The 11758-nt window shown below is 38.3% G+C and overlaps 1 protein-coding gene across 3 annotated transcripts in view; it reads right to left on the bottom strand.

The window, feature by feature from the left end:
* The window catches only part of LOC116841778, a 21395-nt gene that overhangs the window by 4816 nt on the left and 4821 nt on the right, over positions 1-11758 (bottom strand). For all 3 annotated transcript variants that reach the window (XM_032810130.1, XM_032810128.1, XM_032810129.1), the window contains exons 4-5: positions 11432-11558; positions 2941-3118 (exon numbers count right to left, since the gene is read on the bottom strand). In XM_032810130.1, the coding sequence (XP_032666021.1) occupies positions 2941-3118; positions 11432-11558 (305 nt within the window). The remainder of the gene's footprint in view (positions 1-2940; positions 3119-11431; positions 11559-11758) is intronic.

Genomic DNA, 11758 nt, shown 5'->3' with positions numbered 1-11758 from the left:
TCTCTCTCTCTCTCTCTCTCTCTCTCTCTCTCTCTCTATGTCCCTTCCACCATAAGATTATGTATGCAAAATTAAACGATATTAAATTTTACGATAAATGCTTGTACAGTTTTAAGCATTTTAGTATAAGCTAACACAAGCTCTTTAAATATCACGACGCAATGAAACACGCTTCTTCACCTCGCAATCTGGCATATGCGATCGTATGCAAAATAATCGTGCCTATCTCGAATTTCGCATTTCAGGTTACTATGTTAAAACATCACGCAGTTACGGCCGATAGTTCAAGATGACTGTGGTGGCGCAACTCTCATGTAAATGCGTGCAATTAAATGTTTCCCAATTGCGGACGAACGAAATCACATAGCGGGTCTGTCGAATCGCATCTGCGAACTTTATTCGCGAAATGATAAACGCGAATGATTACCATACACCGCGAGTGTGTCTCTTATAAAGTATTAACGTCGCGATTGCGTTACGCGATGTCGGATGTCGTATCTGATCGACTCCTTGCCGCCCACGACCTTCTCGGGCGCTCGCGGGAAAGTAGCGGCTTCGTAACTTCCGGGCTTCCGCAACTTTCGAAGCGTTCCCCGATCGCGTTGACGCAACACTTGCGTGCAACCTGCGACTTCTACTTGTTTGACAACGATATAAATCGTTTTATTATTATCTATTGAACGCATGGGAGCTCGTATAACGAAAAGCTGAAGAGGCTCCCAAGGAAATCGAAATAAGATAATGGACGGACTTAAAAGAATTCACAGGGTCTAAATGCTGCGCATCATTGGCGAAACGAATTCGGTTCGAAGACAAGTGTTACATGGACAATTCAATACAAACATGGACGATTCGACTCGCAACTAACAAAACATTAGTTCAAGATCGACTAATGTTATCAAATTTGAATTATTGCTTTAGACAAATGTTCTAATGACTGAACTAGTAAACAAGTACATGTTTTACATTTTTATTAGTAAATAATTAATGGAATTACTAACGAAACTAATGTTTACATGTTACTTTGGTCTGTCAGCAATCGAAAAATAATAAGAAATAAAGTAATGAATAAAAATTAATTATAATTTTAACGAAATGTCAGACAATTCCGATTATATCGATAATTGAACTGACAATTGAATTATATCCGGAATACCGAATAATATAGACTCAGTGATTGAATGTTCATTGAATAATATTATAAATTGGCGTAAAGAAATATTTGTTAATAAAATTTCAAAAACTTCTTTTTAGAAATATTAGATACAAATATATTATTAATGTTTCGATCATTGGCACATGTTCATTTAATAGGATATTTATCTGTGAGAGGAAATAAGAAAATAATATTAATTTGTATGTGTGAATTACGGTTAATAATCTGGATTAATCTAATATTGTAAGTCTTCAAAGATTTTCTGGCTTGTGCACATTCCACGGTGAAAAACCGATAAATTAATTTACACTGGCTAACTTCTTTATAGTTCTTTGTCTGTATTATTTCGTAACGATTGCGAGCGTGCTATCATGTAAGCTGATGCTTGTTCTTTAACGAGATGCGCTGTGCTGAAATAACGAATAATGTGATTATTATGATTCATATGGAAATGATACTTAAAATAGCTATTTCATATGTGCGTTCTCGCGATCGTAGAAGGTCAACCCGTTTCATGGGGCGTGAAATTCCTCAGCGACGCTGCGTTTCGCACGGCTATTCGTTTCGGTTATAATTTTGTTTCAAAATCGCCGAGTTATGAATTGCTTATTTTAACCCCGAGACACTTGTCTTCGAACCGGATTCGTTTCGCCAATGATGCGCAGCATTTAGACCTTGTGAATTCTTTTAGGTCCGCCATTTCGCATGTATATTCATAATCTTAGTTTACATCTTTCTTACAGTCTTAGTTTACATACATTCCCCCTTTTAAATGTCATAGCAATCTATTAGCACTTAATTATATGGAACATTACCATGTCTGGTTCGATAGGCATGTTTTGCACAAATACCATTAGTCCAGAAATTTGTTTGAATAATGTTTGAAAATTTTATTGCTGCTTTCTTATAACAATATCATCATCGTATATTCACATTGAAGATGATATTAGGCGGATGGAATTGATAATGACTTAATCATAACTGTCGATCGATAAGAGTGCGAAATAACGTAGGAATTCTCATACAACTCGTAAGAAAAGCTTTTTCTTCATAAAATAATTTGAGGTATATTTAGAAAACAATTTCAAAATGGTTTAGAAACAATGAAATTGGCAGCTTACCAATCTATTAAAATTGAGAGTGTCATTATTGTATGTGTGAGTGTATGACAAGCTTGCCCAATAATTACTTCATTAATTATTATTAATATTAGTATAATTTATTATTGTTTAGTATCTTTATATATATCCTTATATATACCTATATTATATATATATATATATATATCCTTATAATAATTATTATTACGTAAGTCTGTTGAGATTAACCCGTGATTTTGACAGTTTGGTACACGGAAAAAAGGTTTGGTTGAATTAACCAAATATCTGGTCGAATATAAACGATCCAGAAATTCCGATTAAAGTAACACGAATTCTGTTTAAGTCAACCAAAAATCTTGTTAACTTAAATAGAATTCGGATTACTTCAATTTCTGGATCGTTCATATTCGACCAGATATTTGGTTAAATCAACCAAACCTTTTTTTCCGTGTGCACTTCTAACTTCACAGTATCTAAACCATTTTGCAACCCACCATTCAAACAAAATATAGCTGAATGTACAAGTAGAACGAGAAGTCACCAGCCTTTTATTTTCTCTTATTATGTCTTTTTCACGGAATGCGCGTAAATATCAGAAAGTCAGGTTATAAATATGACAAAGTGCAACGTATAGGCGTGAAAACGTGAGTATACATCACATGATGAACATTATTTTCGTCTTACCACGGGTGCAATCGTCGCCTTGATATCCAGGATTGCACTGGCACTCGTTGGGTGCGACACACTTGCCCGCCAGGCATTTTTCACAAAGCGGCAAACACCTTGCGTCCGCGTCGTCATGAATCACCAGTTTTTTGTATCCGTTGCAGCATTCCTCCACGGTCCTTGACTTTTCCTCCGTCTGAAGGAACACACATTCCACGAGATGTTATTACACTGAGAGAAAAGACTGGTAACTATAACAAACTGCATTTAGTTACAGAACCTTTGAATCCTTAGTAACTAATACTAAATATGATAATAATTATCAAATATTTAATAGATCGGGATATGACATTTCATATAGTAACATCAATTAAATAATTTAGTAATAGTTACTTAATGTTAAATATTTAATATGAAATATATTACAGTTATGAACAGATATTTGATAATCGTTATGAAATTGTTATATCCTATGTAATAAAAGATTCAATAGGTACGAGTTCTATTTTGTTACCAGTATAAGTATGTTTTGTTGCAGCACAACGAAAAATTCATTCATTTGCAGCTATTACATCGTTTCAATATCTATTATTACAGATGGTTGGTTGAACCTACCAAAAATTTTGTAACTATTACAAAATCGCTTATTTTGCTCAACTATTCAATAAGTTTTATTTACCAAATATATTCTGGAAGCAAATAAATTTTACTTCTATCAAATAAATAATTTATTTTACAGAGCTAAATTAATTAATAAGTATTGCCATAGCTTTGGCCCGCTATATTTACGTCTACCTTTTAGTAATAGTAACCAAATTTTGATAATATTTACTAAATCCTTCTCTCAGTGTACATGTATCTACATCGAGATCTAAATTCATCATCACATTGGGGAAGCGTATAATATCACTATCATTTCCAACAATTGTCGATAATTTTCTTTATCGTCGTTAATATTTCCGGTCTTGCGTATGTAATTATGGGCGGTGTCACTCATTAATTCTGAAACGATCTTATGTACGATCCACGATGGGAGAGAGGGCATCGAAAACTGAGCGTCGCAGGCCCGAACGAAAGTCCTGTGACGTAATTCGTCGCGGGTGGATACACGCGTGAAAACTCACGTTCGCGAACGTGAATTACGTGTCGAGCTGTTCGTTTTTCTCTGTGCAAACGTTATATTATATTACGTCGTTCGCGTCGCATTCACGGTGACGATCGCGTCACATTCCTGTACTTTTAATTGCGAGCAAAGTCTGGAAAACGTGCAACGCTTCTTTAACGCGTCTTTATTACGCCAATTCTGCACGCTTCGATGTCTCGATCGACAACGCAGGAAACAACTAATTAAGTAAACTTTTAATTTCCACCGCTGCGTTCAGTAGATCGCAGATCTCTACGATTTCGCAATTTGACGCGTGTTCAGGGAGAATAGATTGACGTTACAAATTATGGACCTTCATTATTCCGATTTCTAAATGCGCGGGACACGCGTGGCTTAAGACTTTTGCCGACCTGTGCCGTGTCGGTGCGCGTTACTACCCAAAAGTTGTGCAATTCAGGTGTTTTCCAGCAACGTAAAAAACGCCCAGGCGACCTCGACTCGTCGAACGCGAGTAATTCTCGCTCGTTACGTTATCCCGCTCATGTTCTTATCGAGTGCATACTGCTGAACGACGCAGTGATGATAAATGCCAACCACATTACACGCGACGATACGTCCCGCTTTGAAGTGTTTTTGCAACACTGATTGTTCCATCGCGATTGCACTTATCACTACATTATTCACAAGCTTATACTTTCCTTTCTTCTTATTTTCACTTCAACGGTTTACATCTTTGTTTCGCATCCCGCGCCTGCTTCTAGTCCCTCGCAATTCAATTAACGGCGCGCGTTACCTCCGTGATTCCAGCTTCGTTCCCGTCTCATGACTTAGTTCCCCCATAACTCCCACGAAGTGGTCACTTGTTTTTCTCAATGACGGAGATTAGACAAAAAAGAAAAAAAAGAGAAAAGTAGTGATTCGCACGAATTGTGCACTTGGAGCGATTCTTCGCGTTTGTGATGTTACTCGCGCCTTCGCAATAGCGCTACAGTTTTATGTTACAAGGCTCGCACGTTCATTAACTCCTCCTAGGAACACCTCCGATAATTAGCGGTATGGTGGCAAACATTACGTCCACAACGGCACCTACCTACGCATGCGAATTCACGTCGTCATCGAGTTCCGTTCGTTTACACGCAGTCAGTCGCGTCGTTTTTACGTTACTGGCAAACAATGGAGAGTAATATTCTGAATAAAATATATAACGCCCCGATGTTGTGTCTATATGTATGTAGATCTTTATTGACAAAAACTCGGAATTACGTGTATTTCGTATAGCTCTCAAAATGATCATGAGATTGGTCGTTTTTTTAGAGTAAATCTGCTGTGTACACAAAAATGAAATTAATATCCACTCAATATTAATATACTCAAATTAATCCCTTCGCTATGAATTTTGTTTTTTAAAGATACAATATTTTTTTATTTTCATTTCATTAAACATTTTAATACGTTGACTGCCAACTACGAGATAAATCGTAGTTGGCCTTTTTGGGTAGGGCTACGATTTATCTCGTAGTTCTTTGACCTGCTTTTTTCATGCAGCTAATTAAATTCGTGATATATAAATGTAACTAAGAATAGATGGCTTCTGGGATAAGAACAAAAAATCAAGACTGGCTTATATAAATAGAAAATTTATTCATACATGAACAGAAAATATAATCATAAAAAATTTATTCAAAGTGAAAATCAACAAGCAAACATTCTGTATGCTTTTTGGTGATTACTATGTATTATAATTAGAGTTTTGAATAATATAATATGATTAAATCAAATTCTGAGATCGGAATCCTGAAAATTGTCGTGGCAGTCAACGTGTTAATATATATAATGTAATTTATAGCAAATAAAATTAAAAGTTTTTTGTTTGACACCAAAGGGATAATGCCAAGGCACTGATGTCTCACTGGGACTTTTTGGGAGAGCATATTTGTCCAACATAACGAGTAGAGTGATAGCTAATGTGTTCTGAATGTCAAAAGCACTGTTTATTCAATTGAATAAAATTATTAATAATAATAGTGGGGTTATATGTCCCGTTGGTAGCTAAAATTATTAATAATAATGGTGAGGGTATATGTCCCGTTGATAGCAAAAGGGTGTTTCATATATACGCAAGGATATATAATTTCGTTAGAAAGATTTTAAAGTGTTGAATTTCAACAATGTTATAATTTTATTTGGTTGTTACGATAATCTCTTAAAAAAAACTAATTTTCTTCTTGTATAATATAATCATTTTAACGGCAATGGTATCTTCTTTTGACATTTAAGAACATCATATTCAATATTTTGTGCTTTTCATTCGCGAAAATTATTTTTGAATAATAAAAGTATTTTTCTTCTCACATATAAAATGTGTTGATATAAGTTACTTATATTCGCATAATACTGTGTGATATCATTTTAAAATTTGCTTGTCAAAAATTAAGACGTTTTTTCCAAATAAAAATGTTTACTTTTTTTTTGCGTGTAGACATGCATGGTGACGGTGCAACGTTTGAATGGTCGTGTCATAGTATGCTAATAAACTGAGGCTACGTTCGACTGTCTGACTCGGTGAAGTCACGAAGATCACGCGAATCCCAAGCCGATCGCAAGAAGCAAAGTTGGCGAAGCTGACTGAGGTATCTGCTATACACAATTCTTTTTTTACATTGCGATACTATCGCACAAGTGGTCGTATGTTTAGCGCGTTTAACAAGACGGGGTCTTTGAAAAGATCAAAGTGGATCGATAGTGGCTTAAAACGAGCGATCTCACTTTAAATATTTGTGCTGGATCGCGAAATTAATTAAAACGAACCATTCTCGTGATCACTTCAACACGTTTCGCCGATTAGGCGCGTATTATGCAAATAACTTTTTAGCGCAGCTCCCGGCAGCGAAAGCGGAAGCGATCTCTAACCGATCGGCTAATTAACGTGCGGGCTTTACAATCTCGTTTCACGTATTATTTCGAAGTATACCGAACGGCTGCACTCTCGTGAACGCATTATAAGCATAGTAAAACATTATACAATGTTGGGGCGAACGAGACTTCTTGTTTGCACAAGATAATTTACTCGTGATTTCGCTCTGCACTCGATGTTTTTATATTAGGTGTATCGCGAAGTCACTCGTTTATCTTATTTTTCCACTTGGCAATGGGCGTTTCAATATCCTTCAAAATTAAATTTACACACATCGAACAGTAATCGCTTGTATATACGTACGAATCGTTCCTTCTTCGGAAACATACGCTTTGTACAGAATCAAATATAAAAAATATAATAGAAATGAGTCAATAAACAAACAAATAAATATATTTTCAACGACGTGTGCGCACAGCAAGGAAAGCGGTTCTTGCAAAAGAGAACGATGATTATCGTAATGTACGTAACGCGTTATCGATAATGGTGAAATTTCCTTCTTTCTCATGAGCCGTACGAAATAAGTTCATTGTCCACGTAATGAGCAGTGCGCCACTGTCTCACGTACATACACGCGCACGCTACCTTTCATGTGCTTTCATACACGCGCGTTATAAACGTGTTCTCTCGTCTTGGCAGCGCGGGAACGCCTCGTGCACAATTTCTATTTTTGGGCCCAAACACACAGGAAAACGTAAGCGGTAAGAAAGTTGATCAATAACAATTGATAATGAACAGTAAAAAGAATCGTCCACTGTAATTGGTTGATTTGTTTACCGCTTAAGTTTTGCGTTTTTCTGTGTGCTTCTGACCTTAGGCTGATCGTTTTCTTCCGATTTTGATATATAGAGGTCGTGTATACCATATACCGCAATTATGCAACGCATAATTACGCTTATGAAGATCGAGAGATCATTTCACTTCCGGCCGAGGTGGCTCGATTCGCGAACGTGGCAACACATGTATACATACACACATACGCACATGTGCGCGTGTATCGTATCGTGTATGTATGTATCGCAAGTTTTAAAGCCGGGCGAGAGATTCCGAGGCCTCGTTAATTTAATTGGCAGACGGGCGATTTGTTCGACTATCATCGACTTCTATGAGAAAGTGTGAGTTTCTCTCTCCTGTAATTCCGTGAAATGGCTTTCGGGAATTGAAGTCGACATAGATACAAGGATAGTTCATAACTGCTTCATTAAGAGACAAAAAAAGTATCAAAATGATCTATTTTGACATATTTACAATACCGCGATAACGTGTTAACGAGTGCTGTACACTGTAAAAAATCTTGCGTACACAGTACGTAAACAAACGTTCCAAAAAGTCTACTCTAAATTTTGTGTCGAAAATAACTCATTTATATGTTCATTCGTGTGTTATTTACATTATGTATAGACTAGTACATAATATAAATAAGACACGAATGAACATATGAATGAGTTATTTTCGACACAAAATTTAGAGTGGAACATTTGTTTACATACTGTATACGTAACCAATATTTTTTACAGTGTATACGTTATAAATAGATACAAAATGTTATGTAATATTGTATGTTTCTGTATCCTTTTTTTTCTCTTAAAAGAAACACGATAGGAGAAGAACGTGATAGAAAGAGGAACGTTGGAGCCCGACAAATTTTTCCTCGTGTACAATATCAAAAATTAAACTCTGAAAATAAAACTGAGAATTTGATCGAGCATTAATCCGTGCTGAATTGATTCGTTCGGAAACGTAAACGACGATGAAAGATGTTTCGTCCGGTTGGCACGTGGTATTTTTGGTATCAGTTGCGTTCCCGTTCGCGCGCGCGTCGTGGACCGACACTCTGTTTACACAACACACGCGCGTCACGTCTCAACCCGTCGTTAAGCTCGCTTCGCGTGCGCGTTATCGTGTGGCCCGGCATACCGCCGTAAATCAACGCGAGATTTCACATCGACTTTATTACGTCCGCGCCTGGATAATTCCCGTCTTAATTGAAGCCGATAATCGAGAGGCTTGCTGTCGATCTCTCATTAAGTTACAAGCAGACCCGACGATCGACTACCATCGAATCGCGCCGAATCGCACTGCGAGACACACCCGAGATCGATTAAGCATACCACCGGAGTAGAAATGTAACTAGCCTGAATCAAAGGCTAGTAGCTAGCTAGTATAGGTTAGATTAATTCTGCTCGTTGCTGATTCCTTGCTAGTTGATTATTCATTGAAATACGGAATCGGGTTTGTAGTAGTTTCTGGTCCTTGTATATCAAATAGAGTAGATATGATAGATGACGCTATTCTAAAATATCAGTGTTCCTAGAAGATAAAGTGCAGCTACTTGCTCTTCAAAATGGCATATGGTGAGGATGACTCGTGTCGGTGAAGTGCGTTGCGAGCATTTCAAGTGAAACGTGCTCCAAATTACTTTCTTCATTATTTTGCACTATGATTACAATAAATTTTGCAATTTTTGAAATTCTTTTTTTCAGTTCATAACTGTAATTTTGCTTGTTTAATCGTCAACTAACTTATTTATTACTAGCCAGGAGAAGTGAGCGATAGAAGAGATATTACTGGCTAGTAGTGATGTTAGATACAAATTTACTATTTCGTGGCTAGACACCGACGTGATTCAATTTCTACTAAGGTAGTTGCTCTCGAGTATATCGTTTGTCTATTTCGTCGTTTGCGATTGAATGCGCAGGAAAAATCGTCGCTTGTCGCGCGACGAGGATACGATGTGTTTCTTCGCCTGTGCTTACCGGCGAAAATTATTCCATTATCGCGCGACGCGTATCGCAGACACGTCGGCGTCGAGTGTACGATGCGTCGAGTTAAATGCGTCTCGCAAATCGTCGACTTCCGGGCGTTTCCTTTCCCGAGGAATCGAGACGCCGTGCGAAGTCTTTTTCAGCTAATGGCCCGCTTCTGGATCGTTTCGTAATGCCGACCAGGACAGGTTCTACCTTCTTTCGGCGCGATTCGTCAATTCCGCATTTCACGACGCGTAATTGCAGCTGCAACTCGTCGCTGCCTCCTCCCCTCTTCTTCTCTTTCTCCTTCTCAATCTCGTGTGTATTTTCACATTCTTTTTATTTATTTGCTTAATCGGACGGTCGTGGTTGATGCGGACTTTCCCTGCAATTAGCCCGGATCGGCCCGGCAGGCAGCAAGCGAAAGAGACAAAGACAGAGAAAGAGAGAGAGAGAGGGGGAGAGAGAAAGAAGGAGATGCCAAACAAGGACGTACAAAAGAAGGACAGCGAATAAGAGGCAAAAGCGGAAGAATAGGCAACTTGTTTTATTGCATTATGTATACGGAGCGTTACACGATTTAACGGGGCGAAGTGCTCCAAGTGTGTCCCGACCGATCGTTTTCCATTCGCGCCGCCTGGGAAACGACATTTTTCTATAACGAGGCGTGGAAATGCGAGCTTATGTAACTTCTTCCGTGATGCAATTGCCAGTGTTAGAATAAATTACAGTCTCATTGTGTCGTGACGGCGCTCTCTCTTCGAAAATTTTTGTTTGATCAAACATAACAATGCGATTCTCGATTGCCGTTGCTTGATGGATGGTCCGCTGTTGTCTCCCTGTGTACGTCAATACGTGAAAATTTTAAGTCGTAAATCCGATTAAATCGAATACTTAACGCGATGGAGATCTCGTCAAATCGCACAAATGTTTGCAGACATTTGACAATGGAATAATGGCTCATACTCGTTATATATACCCGCGAGACCGACCTGACGCGCTTATGGTAAACTCTTTTGTTGCGCAAGATCAGCGGATTTTTCTATCCCTTTAAGCAGCCTGGGAAAATAGCACTTTTCCACGGCGTCACGAGAGCTTACGAAATCTAGCGGAGCCGCCGCTACCGTTGAGTCCGCTGATGATGGATAGGCAATAAAATTAGCGAGATTGCCTGCGTAGATACTCACGTCGAATCCTTGTACGGCTGCCGGAGAAAATAGACTCTCCCGTCACGAATAACGGCGCGTCTAGTGCTAATGAATTGTCTCCATAAGCCTTTAATACATTTCGTTCGAGATACCATCAAATCTACCGCGCGGAGAAGCATTAGAAAGAGTAATAAGTGTGCAAAGCTGCTTAACTCTATTAACATTATCACTGATATTTCTGTATTTAATCTTCTTTTCTGCGAAAAGATTATTTAGAGTGCCGTTTGTTTATGTTGAAAAATACATTTAGTACCCTATATTTGACTAAGGAATGAAAAAGACTTAGAAAGATGCCGTTGGATATAATAAAAGAAAAGATTAATAGATAGATAATTAATATACATAACTATTACCGAACTAATCGATGCGAATTCGTTTGCGCGAGAAAATTATCTAAAGCATGTTATTTGGAGCGCTCGAGTATAAATAAAATAATTAGTGTCTGATATGCTCATACTGTTTCATGTATGAACAAAGGAAAGCTCCGATCAAAGTTCGTGAAACAATGAACAGCGACTTATTTTACGAGACTCACCTTTAAGCGGTATCGCAGCCGTAATTCGGTCCGTGTCTTCGGGCACCTCGGGGGAATTTGCAGGCACCAAGTGAACGTGTTCACCACGACCGGCTCGGTGTAAGTCTCGTACGACGTGACCGTGTAACTGTAACGTTCGGTCAATTAGCTATCGACTGGTCCCGCGATTTCCTTATCGGGCCTACAGCGGCATGCCGCTGCAAGGTGCGTGCATAATAATATGTGGTGCACCGACCGCATTGTCAAGGCTTCTAGGTGAAGGCCTCTTTCCGAAGAGAGAGAGAGAGAGAGAGAGAGAGAGAGAGAGAGAGAGAGGGTGTGTGTGTG

The sequence above is a fragment of the Odontomachus brunneus genome, unplaced genomic scaffold (genome assembly GCF_010583005.1).
Source record: "Odontomachus brunneus isolate Ranch 3 - 2012 unplaced genomic scaffold, Obru_v1 Obru_scaffold_018, whole genome shotgun sequence".
In the NCBI taxonomy this organism is placed as follows: Eukaryota; Metazoa; Arthropoda; class Insecta; order Hymenoptera; family Formicidae; genus Odontomachus; species Odontomachus brunneus.
Note: the sequence above shows the minus strand (reverse complement) of the source record. Positions and strands in the feature narration are given on the sequence as shown.